The sequence below is a fragment of the Aethalodelphis obliquidens genome, unplaced genomic scaffold (assembly GCF_003676395.1).
Source record: "Aethalodelphis obliquidens isolate GAN/ISIS:26980383/991018 unplaced genomic scaffold, ASM367639v1 scaffold82, whole genome shotgun sequence".
NCBI lineage: Eukaryota > Metazoa > Chordata > Mammalia > Artiodactyla > Delphinidae > Aethalodelphis > Aethalodelphis obliquidens.
In genome coordinates this window covers 4156791-4174851 of record NW_020838026.1, presented here as the reverse complement: position 1 = coordinate 4174851, position 18061 = coordinate 4156791, and the positions used below count along the sequence as shown (strand labels likewise).

General features: G+C 41.5%; 1 protein-coding gene, 1 non-coding gene and 1 pseudogene across 7 annotated transcripts in view; 2 read left to right on the top strand and 1 right to left on the bottom strand.

Moving 5' to 3' along the window:
* Window positions 1-243: 243 nt before the first annotated feature.
* APLP2 (amyloid beta precursor like protein 2) overlaps window positions 244-18061 on the top strand; it is a 71874-nt gene continuing 54056 nt past the window's right edge. For 4 of the 6 annotated variants that reach the window (XM_027092904.1, XM_027092903.1, XM_027092901.1 and 1 more), the window contains exon 1: window positions 244-429. In XM_027092904.1, coding sequence (XP_026948705.1) covers window positions 325-429 — 105 coding nt within the window. In that variant the 5' untranslated portion in view covers window positions 244-324. The remainder of the gene's footprint in view (window positions 430-18061) is intronic. The other 2 variants (XM_027092905.1, XM_027092902.1) reach the window with 1 other exon arrangement.
* LOC113612763 (mitochondrial carrier homolog 2 pseudogene) lies at window positions 612-17386 on the bottom strand (annotated as a pseudogene).
* LOC113612828 (U6 spliceosomal RNA) lies at window positions 11532-11638 on the top strand. The gene has a single exon (XR_003429983.1). It is a non-coding gene; the product is annotated as a U6 spliceosomal RNA (small nuclear RNA).

Here is an 18061-nt window from a genome sequence, read left to right as displayed (position 1 = left end):
CTCGGGGTCCCGGCGGGGGCGGGGCGTCAGCGGCTGGGGGCGGGGCCTGGCGGGGGAGCACGGCTGCGGCGGCGGGAGGTGCGGGCCCTTCCGTCCCCTGGTTGGATCTGGGCTGAACAAGGGGCGGTGTCTTGCGGCGGTTCTGCGGGCCGGCATTGGGCGCTGGATATGGAGGGCGTGGTTTCGTGAAGTCAGTTCCGGTCGGTGTAAATCCCCCGGGGCGGCGGCGAACGGGCTTCAGATGCTTCTGGGTCGTGGTGGGGAGAGCTCCTGAGTCCGAGTGTGTGAGCTTGAGCGCCGAGCGCTAGAGCGACCCGGCGAGGGATGGCGGCCACCGGGACCGCGGCCGCCGCGGCCACGGGCAAACTCCTGGTCCTGCTGCTGCTCGGGCTCACGGCACCCGCCGCGGCTCTGGCCGGCTACATTGAGGTGGGCACCGGGCGAGCGCCCGAGCCCTTTTTCCTGCGCCTGCGAGGGAGCGCGGCCTGCTGGCGGGCGGGCCGTGGGGTTCGGGCCGGGTGGGGAGCGCGTCGCGTGGGGGCGGTGGGGGTGGTCCGGCTCTGCAGCGGGTCTGGGGCGCCTCCCCCGCCCGCTCCTGCTTGGCGCAGCGCTTAGCGCTGGAGGTCGGGCTGCCTCCGACGCCGCAGAGGCCAAATGAAAGGCATCGGGGTTGCGGGGGGCGGCGGGCAGCCTCGGCCGCCCCAGCCCCCATCCCGCCCGCGGCGGCGCCACATTCTCTGGGGACCCCGCGCGGCCCAGACGCCCACCCCGCCCTCCCCCGGGACCACGCGAGCCTCTGCCGTGCGCCCCGGGGCGGCCCGCAGCCCGAGACCCGGTGCGGCTGGGCTCGCTCCGGGGGCGGCTGTGCAGACCCTGGCCCCGGGCTGGGGCGGGCAGCGCGCTCCACGCGGGGGGCCGGAGCTTCCCACCGGGGAGCGGCGGATGCGGCCTTTGTTGGCGAGGTGGGCCGAGCCGCGGGGATGCGGGCGTCCCGGCTCGGCGCCGGGGGAGTGCCGCGGTGCGGGGCGAGCGCCTCTTGGGCTGCACCGGAGAAGCTCCGCACCCCGCAGCGGGTGTGCCCTCTCCTGCCTGTGTGCCTCCCGCTCCAGATCCTGCGCGCTGGCATCGGGCCTTCGGGAGGAATTGTTAAATATAGCCGTTTGCCCGAGTCCAATAAACAAGGGGAAACCCTTCTCTGCTGCTGGTGTTGTTCCCTTTTGTGGTGGGTTTCAGCGAGCAGGGACGCGGTACCCGTGAAAACGTTGTAAAAACTCTTGTCTAATCGTACTTTTTTGGTGTAAGTAGTTTTTCTGCACCTGATAACCCCGTGCCATCTCTGTGCCGGGAGGATGTTCCAGCGCCTGGGCTCCTGGGTGATTCGCTGGGGTCGGGCCGCGGGGACAGGCGGGGTTGCTGAGGTCCGTGGGTCCTGCAGGGTGGCCTGGACGTGGCCGCTTCCCAGAAACCTTTCTGTTCCTGAGGGAGACGTGGGACTTTAATTTTACTTGCCTTCTCGAAATAGTGCTTGAACTGTCGGACTGGAATGTTTCGGGTGTGTAGTTTATTTCCCCTCTTCGCTATTTTAAAAATTACAATGGATTTCTGCGTGGTTGGCTAATTTCAGAGAGAAGTGAGACTGGATTTGATTACCTAGGCATTGACTGAGAAGTTTCTAATAAAAACCTGCAGTTAGAACGTGTTCTTCTGCAGAACGTGTAAATATTTCCACGATTAGAATAAATCTGATCAAGAACGAACCTCCGATGGAACGGCTTAAAACGTTTGTATTCATCCTGCTTAAAGCTTTGATTCTTGGGGGGCCGGGGGGGGAGAAGTTTTAAGTAGAAATAGTTAATGTTTATAATACGCATGCTTTTAGATTAGGATTATTTTCGTTACCACACAGTGGTTAGTTGGATTTATATCTGTGGTCCCCAATATGGTGTCGCAGGGAAGCAAGCTAGATCATTGGGATGGGAGGGGAAGGAAGAAGATTTTGTATGGAACATAGAATTTAACTCTTAGGTCAGGATGTCAAAAACCATTGTTCACACTTTTACCTCACTTCCCAGAGGTATGAGTAACTTCAGGCACTAGTGAATTCACAAAGAAGGGTCCATCAATTTTAAAGTACATCTTCCTTTCAGGTTTAAATGGAATATTAATACTTGATGCCTGCAGAGAAAGAGAAATGAACAATATCAGAATTAGCTGTTGTGGATTAAATTTGATTATTACCCACATCATTGTTCAATCGGAAAGTCTGGCTAGACAGAAAGTAGGCATTAGACATTTCCCTAAAATGGTTTTTGAATGCTGTGTTATGAAACTTCTCTTCTTTGGAACTGTGTTTTTGCCCATACTTGCTAAATTACCTTTCAAATGGTTTTTCCTTTTGTCCAAGAGGCAGCATTTCCTTCATATGTATATAATTTGATTTAGTTTATTTGCTTTCAGGCAAAGGACTGCCTAAGCCTTGATGTAGATGAGAATGGCCTAAATCAGGATTCGCTTTGGGATGGTCCTTATTGAGATGAGCCAAGAGGATTCTAGCCAAATCCCTGATCAAATTGCTTGGCACAGAATTATTGATTGGCCAGTCTTGAGTGTTGCTTGGTGTTGACTGAATTAATCTCTTACACCTGTTTAAAAGAAAAAAAGTCTCTGTACTCAGGGTCACTTCCTCTGTTAAATCTGAGACAAGTTCAGTCGTGGGCCTGCTCCCATGTGGGATTCTCAGATGGTATTTGTGCTGAAATTCTGCACTCTGTACAGTGGACCTTGAGGCTTCTGAGAGCCAGTTCATTCCACCACATTTTAAAATGGGCCCTTTGATAGTCAATTTTCAGGAAACTCAATGTATGATGTCTGAGGCAGAGGACCAAGAAGCTTTGTGCTGATATTTCTGATGGGTGGTGGAGGGGATGTCACTTTATGACCTGGACAGATACCAATGCCTCTGATAGGAACATCAGCCTGTTAACCTCATAACCATGTAAAAATCGTTTGATAAATGTGATGAGCAGAGTTTTGGCGAATCAGGCCCTCCTCTCGCAGGCTTTTGTTTCATCCTCTAAAGCTGGGCTGTCCCACAGTGTAGCCACTTGCAGTGTGGCTATTGTGATTGAGGAATGAACTTTCCATTTTATTTAATTTTAGCTAATTTATATTTAAAAACAAATACTCTATTCGGTGATTGGAAAACATTTATCTGTGTTTGAAACAACTTGGTATGAGTCTGCTTTTTAAACTATTTGATACATTTTATGAAATCTAAATGCAGATCCAGTATTTCTTGTGAAAATTTAGCATCTGAATTGAGGTGTACTGTAGGTGTAAAATGCACACCAAATTTTGAAGACTTAGTATGAAAAAACTTGTAAAATAACTCATTTATAATTTTCATATTGATTGTATTGAAATGATAATATTTTACACATCGGCTAAGTAAAATATATTAAAATTAGTTTCACCTGTTTCTTCTAATTTTAATGTGTCTTCTAGAAAATACAACATATGCAACTCATATCTACTGGACAATACTAATTTAATTTCTTGCTTAAGGTTGGTGCTGCGTGAGTGTTTTTATGAGCACAATTTTTAAATACGTTGCTATTTTTTCCCCCAATAAAGTCTTGCTTAAAGTTGGTCCAGTATGATCTTAAGAACAATTTTGAATATTTTTCTGTTACTTTTTTCAATTAGAATTTTTATTTAGAAATAACTTCAAGCTTACAAAAAATTATAAAAATTGTACAAACAGCTCTTATACCCTTTACCCAGATTCATCAATTTAACATTTCTCCTATTCAGCATTTGCTTTTTCATTCATTTTGTTATTACGTATTTTTTGCTGAACCGTTTTGAGAGCAGGTTGCATACATCATGTCCATCTACCCCTGAAAACTTCAGTGAGTATTTCCTAAGAACCGAGGAAGTTGTCCTACATAAGCTTAGTACAGTTATCAGCTTAAAGAAATTTAACTTTGATACAATACTTTGATCAAGTCTGCTGTCTGTATTCCATTTTGCCAGTTGAACCAATAATGTCCTTCATAGCATTTGAAAACATGTTTTTTGTTTGTTTGTATGTTAAAGAGCTTTAGAATTCTTGGCAATAATATGTGAAGGGTTAATTTTTTTCCAAATATAAAAATCGTATTTTTAACTTATCTGATATTGTTTCAACTCTGGAAAATCAAAACTTAAAAACCTTTCAGGATTCCTTAATTATATTTCTCTTACTGAATTCTTGGGCTTTTGCATTTTTTTTTAAATAAGAAAAATTACATAGGGAGTGCATATTCATTGTAAAAATTTAAAATGCATTTGAACAGTAAGAAATGAAAAATAATCTGAGATTGTGTTGTCCAGGGAAATCTCACTGTAAACGTTTTGGTGTGGTGTGTATCCTCCTAGAGCTCTCAGGTACATACATTTTTATCAAAGTGACACATAAATTGCGTATTGAAGCTGGTACCTAACAATTAGTATTTTGAATTGTTCTAAAATGAACTACTGAAAGAAAATAGTTTTCTGTGTGATAAAAGTAGGGATAAATTTTTGTACAGTAACTGTAAAGTCTGTGGAGGGAGGCCATTTGAGAATTCAAAATCACCCATAATCCAATTTTCATGAGTTGTTTTTTTAGTGAGATAAACTAGATTACCTTGACTCTTAATTAAATTTCATATAGTGTACCTTGATTTATGTCCTAGGATGGAAAGTGAACCATGTAGGCGCATTCAAATAGAAACAAGTTCCAGTCCTTTGTATCAAGTACAACTAATAACTACTTTATTGCTGAGAGAAATTTTCTTACATAAGCATCATAAGGCTTTTTTTAATGAAACTTTTTGAAACATAACTATAATCTATTTTTAAAATACAACTTTTCATTTGTTATTCATCCCATTAGTGTTTGTTGAACACTGCTACCAGGTTCTGTGTTAGATGCTGAACAGTGCAGTAATAAAAGCAACTGTGCGTGGGGCCTTTTCCTCTGCAGTGCACTTGCGTGATGTGATTTCCAGGCCCTATGCCCAGAGATTCTCATTGAGGATATCTGGGATTCTCATTGTCACAGGCTCCCCAGGGGATTTTTATGTGCAGGTAGAGAAAAACAAACTCCAGTAAACAAAAAGGCAACAGAACTCATTTGGGGACATTATCTTATGTAAGCCCCCAAAAGTCTGGTGAAGTAGGTATTCGTATCCATACCTAAAATGGGAGTCGGGTGAGGCGGAGGGTTCAAGGCAGTGCAGCAGGGCCAGGGTGAAAATTGGTCGGTCGTATTCTGAGTCTGTCGTGCGCTCTTTCTTCTATATCAGGGTGTTTTGGTTGCAGATTTCTTTCTACTCCGGTCTACCTGTTTTCTCCACTATCAAAAAACCTGATGTGAATATTTTCTTTAAAAGAACTAATTTCATAGATGTTGTAATATTATCATGAATCAATATACGGCAAACTGCTAACAGTGGTTATCTTTGAAGGATGTAATTATAGGGGACTTGGCCTTTTTACATTTTCCATAGGTTTTAAAAAACGTCTAATGCTTTTTAATATAACATGCAAGTTCTCTCTTTTTTTTTGGCTGCGTTGGGTCTTTGTTGCTGCGCGCGGGCTTCCTCTAGTTGCGGCGAGCGGGGGCTACTCTTCTTTGCGGTGCGCGGGCATCTCATTGCGGTGGCTTCTCTTGTTGCGGAGCATGGGCTCCAGGCACGCGGGCTTCAGTAGTTGCAGCACGTGGGCTCAGTAGTTGTGGCTTGCGGGCTCTAGAGCGCAGGCTCAGTAGTTGTGGCGCTCCACGGCATGTGGGATCTTCCCGCACCAGGGCTGGAACCCATGTCCCCTGCATTGGTAGGCGGATTCTTAACCACTGCGCCACGAGGGAAGTCCCTATCTTTGTATTCTGATAACAAATTTTAAGGAAAGAAACGGTGACCACTTGTGGGGAATCTTACCAAAATCAGTGTATGGGATTATTTGGAAGAGAAAAGGTTACTGGCACCAGATTTATGATCACTGGCCTAGTTGATAGACAAACTATTAGGCAGAGGCTGGCACAGTAACCAATATGACTGGAATAAGATTGTGGTCCAGAAAAAAGTCAATCAGCATTTGGAGTGGGGCACCTGTGGTGTGCGTTAATTGAACAGCTCAGCACAACCTTTCTACTCTGCCTTCCTCAGCCTCACGCCTCCTGTGGCTGCAGAATGGCTGTTGCAGTTTCAGAGCACGTGCTTTGATTTGATAACGTCCAGGGGATTGTGGGGCTTTCTCAGAGCACATCAGCACAAGACCCCTCAAGTCTTACTGTACAGAATTATATCAGGTGCTTCCAGCCTCACCAGTCATGGGTGGGGAGGGGATGGTGGTGCTGTGATAGGCTTAGACTGCACACTGGGTTCTGTTGGAAAAGCGGGCTGTGGATGTTGGGTAGATAGCAACCCAACGTCTGCTACCAGGTCATTATCTGTTTGGGAGGTTATATAGCTAAGCTGGCTGGAAAGAAAAAGAATGAATTTATTCTTACCTAAATGATCTGTGAGTTAAAGGTTTGCCGGTGAAATTGAGACCTCAAAGGAACCTCTCAGGTGATTTATCAGGATCTCGGCACGTCCTTTTGAGGGATATTGCCATCCAGAACAGAAAGGCAGGAATGGAGAAGTATGTGAAAATTTGTAAAGGAGGTAATTAGCCTAGAGAAGAAGAAGACATGGGATTTAGTGTTGGTGAAGAATGTAAGCATTGTCAGATTTTTATACATTGGCTCTGGAAGGCTAAATAGATGACTTACCTAGGCTGAAGCAGAATTTTTACCTGGAGAAATGAGCCAGTAAGAGTGTGAAGAGTATAGGACCCTTTAATTATGAATATGACCAACATAGTGTAGTAAATATATGAAAGATACTCATATCCACCACCCGGTTTTGTTGAATTTTAGCACGTTCTGTATTTGCTTTAGCCTGGTTTTTTTTTTTTTAAAAAAAAACTAAAACATCATCAGTAGAGAAATAAAACATTGTTAGGCCTCCTTTGAACTTTCCCCCATTCCATTAACCTTCCTTTCCAGAAGTAACTCTTACCTTGAGTTGGGAATTCAGCATTCCCACTCATGTTTTCGTGTTGAGAGAGACCCCTTTCATCTCTCTGGATTCCAAAGAAACTTACCCAGGCTCTTAGAGTTGTAATAAATATTTGTCAGTGCAGAGTGCTAGTTGTTCGAGCATATCAGGGTGATTTTAGAAGGTAACAATGCTAAGATATTTGAACTGAAAGTAAGGGTAGCCCTGTGCTCATGAAGGTGCCAAGCACTCAAGGCAGCATTGCAGCCCTCTCCACCCACATCGCAAGCCTGGAATTTTTTGAGCTTTTAAAAATTTAAATACACAAAGGAAAAAAAGTTACAGCTCAATGTATTTTCGTAAAACATACTCGTGTGACCACTGCCAAGGTCAAGAAATAGAACATTCCCGTCCCCCACTTCTCCGTCCCCCTCCCTCTCCCCCAACTATTATCCCAACTTCTGTGGTGATTATGTCTTGCTTTTCTTTTTTATAGTTTTACCACCCAAGCGTTCATCCCTAAACACTGTAGTTTAGTTTTTCCTGTTTTCTCGCTTTATAGAAATGGAATCTTTCAGTATATACTGAGTATGTGGCTTCTTTCACTGAGCATGTTTTTGAGGGTCATTTGGATTGATGAGCATAGCTGTGGTTCGCTTGTTTCCACAGCTGTATAGTATTCCAACGTATGAAGAAACCACAATTTGTTCTACTGTTGATGGACATTTGGAATGTTTCTGGTTTGAGGCTATTGAGATAATACTGTTCTCTCTGCTGCTTGCCTTTTTACACTATTCCTAATGATGTCTTTAGAGGAAGTTCTTAAGTTTAATGTCTAATTTGTCAGTTTTATTTTTTTAAATTATGGTAGGTGCTTTTTGTGTCCCACGTGAGAAGTTTTCCCCACCCTGAGGACATAGTTATTCTCCTGTTGCCTACTAGGGGCCTTTTGTTTTGCCTGTCACATTTGGAGCTACAGTTTACCTGGAACTGATTGTTGTGTAGATATGAAGTATTGGTCTTTTTATTATTCTTTTTTTTTCCGTATGGCTATCCAACTTGCACCATTTATTGTAAAGGTCTCCTTTCCCTTCTGTTCTCCCATGCCACCTTTGTTGTTAATTAATATCTCTGTATGGGTGAGTCTATTTCTGGGCTCTCCTAATCCATTGATCTCTTCTCTATCCCTGTACCAAGTCCACTCTGTCTTAATGACTGTACTTTATAATAAGGTTTTTTTGTTTTTTAAATAATTTTATTTATTTATTTATTTATATTTTTTGGCTGTGTTGGGTCTTTGTTGTTGTGTGCGGGCTTTCTCTAGTTGTGGCGAGCTGGGGCTACTCTTTGTTGCAGTGCACAGGCTTCTCATTGCGGTGGCTTCTCTTGTGGAGCACAGGCTCTAGGAGCACAGGCTTCAGTAGTTATGGCGCGCGGGCTCAGTAGTTGTGGCTCTCAGGTTCTAGAGTGCAGGCTCAGTAGTTGTGGCGCACGGGGTTAGTTGCTCCATGGCATGTGGGATCTTCCCGGACCAGGGCTTGAACCCATGTCCTGGAATTGACAGGCGAATTCTTAACCACTGTGCCATCAGGGAAGTCCCTATAACAAGGTTTTATAACTACTAGAGCAAGCCCTTCTGCCTTGGTTGTCTTCAGTAATGTCTTGACTATTCTTTAACCCTTTTCTTTCCATTTACATTTGCCACATTTAGCCAAAAACACTTGTTGGAATTTAGATTCGATTGCATTGAGTCTGTAGTTGAATTGGGAAAAATAGACATTTTTCCAATACTGAGTCTTCCAACCCAGAAACATGGCATATACCTTTATTTAGGTCCTCTCTAATTACTCTCAGTGTTTATAGCTTTTTTCATAGAGATCTTGTACATCTTATGTTAGATTTATCTATATAGATATTTGATGTTTTTAAATGCTATTGTAAATGGCACCTTAAAGTTGTCATTTTGTTGTGGTTGTTGAAATGAAGTTGATATTTTCAAATTGATCATGTATTCAGCAGTCTTGCTAAGCTTGTGTACTAATTCTAATAATTTATCTGTAATTTTGAAAATTTCTGAGTATATTCTGTGAATTGTGACAGTTTTATTTCTTTCCTTTTATTTTAAAAAAACGAGATATAATTGAATATAACATTGTGTAAGTTTACGGTGTACAGTGTTCTGATTTGATGCATTTTTATATTGCAGTATGTTTACCATTGTACCATTGCTGCTAATACCTCTATCAAACATAATTATAATTTCTTTTTGGTGGTGAGAGCTATTAAGATCTAGTCTTCTAGCAACTTTGAAGTTTATAAAACAGTATGTTGATTGTAATCACTGTGCTGAATGTTAGATCTCCAGAGTTTATCTGCTGTTTACAAATTTGTACCATTAAACGACATGCAAGTTTTGATATATAATATTTGCATTATCATTCAAGTAAAAAAATAGATTTTTCCGTTGTGATTTAATTTTTTTACCCAGGTAATTTAGAAGTACACTTCTTAATTTCCAAAGATGTGGAGATTATCTGGTTGTCTTTTTGCTGTTTATTTCTAAGTTAACTGCATTGTGGTCAGAGAATTAGTCTGTATGATTTCAGGTTTTTGAAATTTATTGAGACTTGCTTTATGACCTAGTTTATGATAGAATTTTTGTTGTGTGCATAGAGAAAATGTTTATTCTGTAGTTGTTACTTCCAATGTTTTATATGTATTCTGATCATGCTGTTTTCATGTTGTTCAGATCTTTATTCTTAAGATTTTTTACATCTTCTTTTTTTCTTTTATTGAGAAAGGTATGTTAAAAATCTCCCACTGTGATTTTGGAAAAGTTGTTTTTCTCCTTGTTATTCTGACAAGTTTTGCTTTGCTTATTTTGAGGCTGTCATTAGGTGCATACAGATTTAAAATTGCTATCTATTCCTCAAGAATTGGACTTCTCAGAGTTATAGTTTCCCTTGTTATCTCCAGTAAGGTTTTTGCCTTTGTCAGTACTTTGTCTACTATTTCCATCTTTGTGTTTTAGATGTGTTTATGGTTGATTTTTCTTTTGTTTACTTAGGAGACAGTGTTTGTCTTTTACTGGAATATTTAGTCCATTTACATTTAATGTGATTGCTAAAGTATTTGGGTTTTCATCTACCTTCTTATTTAGTGTTTTTTGTTTGCTCTGCTGGTTCTTATGTTTCTTTTTTTTCTTTTTTTTCAAATTGAAGTGTAATTGACACACATCATTATATTAGTTTCAGGTGCACAACATAATGATTTGATATTTGTATGTGTTGTGAAATGATCATCACAGTAAGACTAGTGAACATCCATCACCACAGATAGTTACATATTTTCTCGTGTGTGTGATGAGAACTTTTTTTTTTTTTTGCGGTACGCGGGCCTCTCACTGTTGTGGCCTCTCCCGTTGTGGAGCACAGGCTCTGGATGCGCAGGCTCAGTGGCTATGGCTCACGGGCCCAGCCGCTCTGCGGCATGTGGGATCTTCCTGGACTGGGGCACAAACCCGCGTCCCCTGCATTGGCAGGCGGACTCTCAACCACTGCGCCACCAGGGAAGCCCGAGAACTTTTAAGATTAACTCCCTTAGCAACTTTAAAATATACAATACAGTGTTATTAATTATAGTCACCATGCTGTACATTACATCCCCAGGACTTATTTATATTATAACTAGAAGTTTGTACCTTTTGACCATCTTCACATATTTTGCCTGCCCTCCACTCCTCAACCCCCACCTCCCACCTCTGACAATGAGTGATCTTTTCTCTATATTTACAAGTTCAGTGTTTTTAGAGTCCACATATAAGTGAGATTATACAGTATTTATCTTCCTCCATCTGACTTATTTCACTTAGCGTAATCCCCTCAAGGGGATTATGTTGTTGTTGCAAATGGTAGGATATCCTTTTTCATAGCTAAATAATATTCGTGTGTGTGTGTACACCATTTATTTTTATTCATTCACTTATCAATGAACATTTAGGTTGCTATGTTTATTCCCTTATTTAACTCCTTTGGAGGTGGTTATTATTTTACTTCTCTCTCCTATTACTTTGGAACATATTTGTATAATCTTTTGTTTTCCCTTTAGTGGTTACTTTAGACATTTCAATATCTTTCACTTAATTGGTATTAATTGGTATTTTTGCCCTCCTCCTGCTCAGTAGAAGGTTATTAGAACACTTTAACTCTACTTAACCCCTCTCAGCATTTTTGCCATTGTTGTTACGTATGTTAATTTCATTTAAACCCCAGAAGACCTTATACAAGCCATGTTTTATACAGTCAAATGAATTTAGATCAGTGATTATGAACTTTGGAGGCACACTGGTATCATCTGGGGGAACATTTACAGAACACAGATTGTCTGCACTCCAGTTCAGACAGATTTCATCAGGGTCTCTTGAGGGAGGGTGTCAAGCATTAGTGTTTCTTAAAAACTCCTCCGGTGCTCGCTTCGGCAGCACATATACTAAAACTGGAACGATACAGAGAAGATTAGCATGGCCCCTGCGCAAGGATGACACGCAAATTCGTGAAGCGTTCCATATTTTTGTACAGCTACTATGGAGAACAGTATGGAGGTTCCTTAAAAAACTAAAAATAGAACTACCATATGACCCAGCAATCCCACTACTGGGCATATACCCTGAGAAAACCATAATTCAAAAAGAGTCATGGACCAAAATGTTCATTGCAGCTCTATTTACAATAGCCAGGAGATGGAAGCAACCTAAGTGTCCATCACAGATGAATGGATAAAGAAGATGTGGCACATATATACAATGGAATATTACTCAGCCATAAAAAGAAACGAAATTGAGTTATTTGTAGTGAGGTGGATGGACCTAGAGTCTGTCATACAGAGTGAAGTAAGTCAGAAGGAGAAAGACAAATACCGTATGCTAACACATATATATGGAATATAAGGAAAAAAATGTCATGAAGAACCTAGGGGTAAGACGGGAATAAAGACACAGACCTACTAGAGAATGGACTTGAGGATATGGGGAGGGGGATATGGGGAGGATATGTGACAAAGTGAGAGAGTGGCATGGACATATATACACTACCAAACATAAAATAGATAGCTAGTGGGAAGCAGCCACATAGCACAGGGAGATCAGCTCGGTGCTTTGTGACTACCTGGATAGGTGGGATAGGGAGGGTGGGAGGAGGGAGACGCAAGAGGGAGGAGATATGGGAACATATGTATATGTATAACTAATTCACTTTGTTATAAAGCAGAAACTAACACACCATTGTAAAGCAATTATACTCCAATAAAGATGTAAAAAAAAAAAAAAAAAAAAAACTCCGGTGATTCAAAGATGCAGTGAGTTTGAAAGCCTCTGATTTAGATTTACATATTCTCTTTGTTATTCTTCCTGCCTTTTGTATCTCTGACCTTCATTTTGGGATAATTTTTTGTCTTCCAAAACACACTTTAGAATTTTCTTAAGGTTGGCTGGTGATATATATTCTTTCACCAAATACCTGTTTTAGTGTCTTTCTTCAAGATAGGTTCATCGGGAATAGAATTTCTTTCATCATTTTAAAGATCTTATTCTTAATTCTATTCCTGGTCAATATCTTGGTGTTCAATATTATCAATAGCTTATTGGAATTAACTGTCAGATTGTTGTTCCTTTGAAGATAATGTGTCCCTTATCTCTGACTACTTAGTAGATTTTCTCTTTGAATCTGATTTTCAGCAATTTTACTGTGTACCTAGGTTTGGATTTTTAAAAAATGTATAGTCCCTTGCCATCCTTGGGGGATTGGTTCCAGGACACCCCTACCCCCAATACCAAAATCTGTGATGCTCCAGTCTGTTATGTGAAATGGTTCTAGTATTTGCATGTAACCGTCAAATATCCTCCTGTATACTTGCAATCATCTTTAGATTACTTAAAATACCTAATGCAATGTAAATGCTATGTAAATAGTTGTAAATATAATGTAAATGCTATGTAAATAGTTGGCCCGTGGCAAATTCGAGTTTTGCTATTATGAATTTTCTGAATTTTTTTTCCCCTGAGTAGTTTCGGTGCATGGATACACAATCTGAGGATATGGAAGGCTGACTGTCTTCGGCTTGTAGGGCTCCTTGAATCTGTGGTTTGATGTCTTTCATCAGTTTTAGACAGTTATCAGCCATTATCTAAGTATTTAAGTATTTAAATATTGCTTCTGCCTATTTCTCTTTTCTCTAGGACTCCAAAAACAAACATCGTAGACACTGTTACTCTGTCCTGTGTGTTTTTCCATGCCTCATTTGATAGCTTTTCTTTTGACCCATCTTTTGGCTTACTAATGATTTCTCCAGCTATATCTAGTCTACCATGAAGTCCCATCCATTGAGTTCTTAATTTTAGTTGTTATGGTTTTCAGTTTTATAATTTAAAATAGTTTTTTTTAATTGTACCTAGATCAGAGATGAAATTCTCAATTTTTGTCTTTTGTGTCTTTGAACATGAAAAGTATACTTGGAGTCTCTGTCTGGTAATTCCTATGTTTGGGGTCCCTGTGGATCTTTTCCTGTTGTCTGTTTCTGCTGGTTATTTATTCATTTTATGTTGTTTCCTTGTTTGTCAAGTTATTTTTGATTGTGAGCCATATGTTTTATTTACACAAATGCTTATAGATTAATTTAAGGCCTAGGCTAATGTTATGCTCCAGAGAATGTTTGATTTGCTTCTACCTGGAGTTTGATGAACTAGAGATCCAGGATCTCTCATTTCACCGATTGAGAGGATTGGAAGTTGAGCTGCAGTCTCTGTGAAGTCCTGTCAATTCTGGATTACCCTTCTAGGTTCAGCCTGCCTTGGGGTATCAACTCCAAACCACTAGTGTATTTCCAAGTATGTTTCCTTTCTTCTCTCCCTCCTGCCCCTGGACTCCAGTCTGTTTCCCATTGGTCCTTACAGGCTGTTAAAAGCACTGCTCAGCTACTCCCTTTAGGATCTTTCATCATCCCCAGAGGAAAAAATGCCCTGTGAGCTATATTCATCTCCTTGGACTTTCATCCTCCTCTGGTTACTGACCTAGGAAATCTTCCCTGTCTTTTTAGGTCCCTACTGCCTTTAACTAAGTGCTTTTTAAAGAGTATTTAGTTATGTGGCTGCGCTGAGTCTTAGTTGCCACACGTGGGATCTTTGTTGCCGAGTGTGGGATCTTCATTGTGACACGTGGGATCTTTATTTGCGGCACGTGGGATCTAGTTCCCTGACCAGGGATCAAACCCAGGCCCCCTGCATTGGGAGCGCAGAGTCTTAACCACTGGACCACTAGGGAAGTCTCTAACTAAGTGCTTTTGAAAAATATTTTATGTTGCTTTTCTAGCTGTCCTCATCAGGAGGGTTGGTCTGAATTACCTAGTTGACCATAACTGGAAATTAATTCCCTTGAAATTAGATATCTACTGGGAGTTTATAGAGAGAACCTGTGTTATTTTATTTTAGGTAGTTGGGGAAGAAGAATAGACAAGCAGGAATAGAGTGGCAGATTCTGGTGGTGGTTGGAGTGATAATAACAGTGATAGTTATATTTATGGTGCAATTAGTATGTATAATGTTTCACATGTACTCACTGAAACCTTTGAACTACCTTCTGAGACACATACTATGGTTATCCCTGTTTTACAGACATAGGAACCAAGGCGTGGACAGATAAAGTAACTTGACCTAGGTCACAATCAGTAAGTGATGAATTGGCTCTCAAGTTTGTGCTAACTGGTAGAACAGATGGCCTGGTCAGAGGCCTGGAGAAGGGATATCTCAGGTCAGCACGGGGCCACCAAAGGTTTATGGAGAAGTTACCAAACAGTCAACATTTAGGCAAAAATTTGCAGTACGTGATTCTTAGTAATCAGAAAGTAAAGAGAAAACTCTTCTGAGGTTATTTTTCCATCTTTCTCCACTACCAAACCACTATCAGGTCATGGAACTTAGATTTACAGTCATTGTACGTTATGACTTGAGTGCGTATCATCTCAGGAACCTATTTGCTACTTCTTACAGCCTTTCATTAAAAAAGACAGATTCTAAATTGATTTTTTACAGATGATTATTATGGTGACTCTTAGTGTGTATCCTGTGTTAAGGAAAAAATATATGGTCATCGTGAAAAATCTAGAAAACACAGGTAAAGCTAAAAAACAAACAAAACAAAACAGAAAGAAATTAACTGTAATTTACCATCCAGGTAAGTAACTTTAAAATTTTCCCAGTCTGTGTTCTGGACATCTTTGTTTTTTGAAAGAATGGATTCCCCCTTACATGTTTATAAGCTGTTTTCCTGCCTTTTGACATATTGAATAGCTTTCCAAGCCATTAAAATATTTTACAGCATCACTTTTAATTGAATCACCCTTCATGGTTTGGGGCATTTGAACTCCCTGCATTTTTAAATATGCAATTTCCACCACTTTTAGTTGCCTTTCATACTCTGAATTTGGAGTACTTAAGCTGATGCACAAATATTTTGAGTTATTGAATGAGAATGCTGCCTGCCAGCCAGTGGTTGGATGTTTGCAGCAGTATTGGAACCATAATTTGAATATTTTATTGCATTTTGCCCTTATTTTATTGTTGAGTAGCACATGGTTTGATGGAGTTGGTGCTTATTTGGTGCTTTCTAGATCTAGAGTCTTTGAACTTAGGTGAACACACAGTGGGCTCAGTTATGTAGAAAGAACTAAGGAATATTTATAAAATGATAGAATTAAGGTTTTTCCCCCATTTTCCCAAGATTAAATGATTATTAAAAAACGCACCACACTGTATAGAAATCAACATTCTCTCCCATAATTTTATGCATCTGGGACTGTAGATATGTCACTGTCCCTGCCCCACATCTTCAAATTAACATTCTTTTTTTTTTTTAATTTTATTATTTATTTTATCTATTTATTTTTTGGCAGTGTTGGGTCTTCTTTGCTGAGGGCAGGCTTTCTCTAGTTGCGGTGAGCGGGGGCTGCTCTTCGTTGCTGTGCACGGGCTTCTCAGTGCGGTGGCTTCTCTCGTTGTGGAGCACGGGCTCTAGGCATGCGGGCTTCAGTAGTTGCGGCACGCGGGCTCAGTAGTTGTGGCTCACAGGCTCTAGAGCACAGGTTCAGTAGTTGTGGCGCACCGCCTTAGTTGCTCCACGGCAGGTGGGATCTTCCCAGACCAGGGATTGAACCCGTGTCCCCTGCATTGGCAGGCGGATTCTCAACCACTGCGCCACCAGGGAAGTCCCAAATTAACATTCTTAAGTCACAACAATAAGTCTTCTCATAGGGGGCCTTCTGGGAAAGCAAGCTATTTCCTCCGCTCATATTTCCCTCTTTTTGTAGCATGCACCAGCAGTCTATCCAAGAAGAATATACTGGGGAGTAGGGAGGGCATCCACCAGCAAGCCCACGGTTGTTGACAGCCATAAGATTAGTGACAAGCACAAAGGGATATGTCAACATACTGGCAAAAAATCCTGTGACAGCTTGGGAATAACTCTTCATTTCATTCATGGTGGAAACCCCACCTTCCAGTGCATAAGTATTGACGAGGTAGGCCAGTGAGTTACAGAGCCACAAAGAAATGCTGTCACCTAGGAGGCGAGGAAAAAGACCTGCAAAAAATCCTAGGATGGCTTCTTCCCAATAGATAGTTGCTAGGAAGTCACAAAATCCACAGTACTTGGATTCTCTGCCAATGAATTGTACCACAGATCTCAGAGTGATCACGTGGAAGGGATGTATGATGAGAGTAGCAGCAGAATGAGCCGTCACCTCTCGAGTTGTCTCCTTGATAACTCAGTCAAAGGAAGAAGAAACTTCTTTCTGTACATTTCCAGATCCTGACTCCTCAGCCTTGTCACACTCCTGGTAATGCTGTAAAACTTTACCATGGACCACAGTTCCAGGGACCCCTGAACACAGTCTTGGAGTTAAGCCTGTGAACAACCCACGCTTCCCACTGATGCTTGCAATGTGCTGAGCATAATGAGAGGATGAGGAAGCTGATAAAATTGCTGCCCCCAAAATATTTCATTCTGTTGTTGGAGGAAGAGGCTTATATCCCACCTGGATGAGCACCTTCATGTACATGAGTGGCTGGGACAGGATGGTGAGACTAGAGCCCAGGAGCACCTGACTGGCTGCGTCCGCCATGATGGCACCCATGGACGGACGGACAGATGGAACCACCAAGTGACGAAGCTGGTCCCGGATCACGTGCCAGGGCCGCTGGCTTCACTGGCCCGCCCGCGGTGTGCCTAGAATTAAGTTTTTAAGGATAATTTTTTCCTAAAACACTGGAAGTAGTTGAGATTTGTATAAATTATTAGCTTTCTAGTGACAGAACTGCCCCCCCCGCCCCCGCAAATAACGTGCATATCTTTGAACTTGCCCATCTTTTCAGGGTTTTATGTAAAAATAAGAGTCTTCTAATTCTGTCATTTATTTGTTTATAATTTACATTTCTAATTTTTCTTTAATGCAAACAGTATGCAGTAGGTATCTCTTTTTTATCCTTTTAGCTGTAGGATATCTCAGATTGACATTTAAAAGAACCTTTGGATATAACTTGTTCCAGAGTTGAAGACTTTCCCTGGTAACTGGTTCATTTGAAGTTCTTCATGGTCATCATTATTGGCAGACATTTATTAAATTACTGTATGCAGGGCACTGCACAGAACACATAGCACACAGCTGAGGGCAGCATATATTGGGTTGGCCAAAAAGTTCATTTGGTTTTTTCCGTAAGATGGCTCTAGTAGCACTTAGTTGTCTTTAACTTCATTTGAAACAGTTTTGTTAGATTGTATTGTGACAGCTGTCATATGAGTATGCCTTTTTTTTTTTTTTTTTTTGCGCTACGCGGGCCCCTCACTGTTGTGGCCTCTCCCGTTGCGGAGCACAGGCTCCGGACGCACAGGCCCAGCAGCCACAGCTCATGGGCCCAGCTGCTCCGCGGCACGTGGGATCCTCCCGGACCG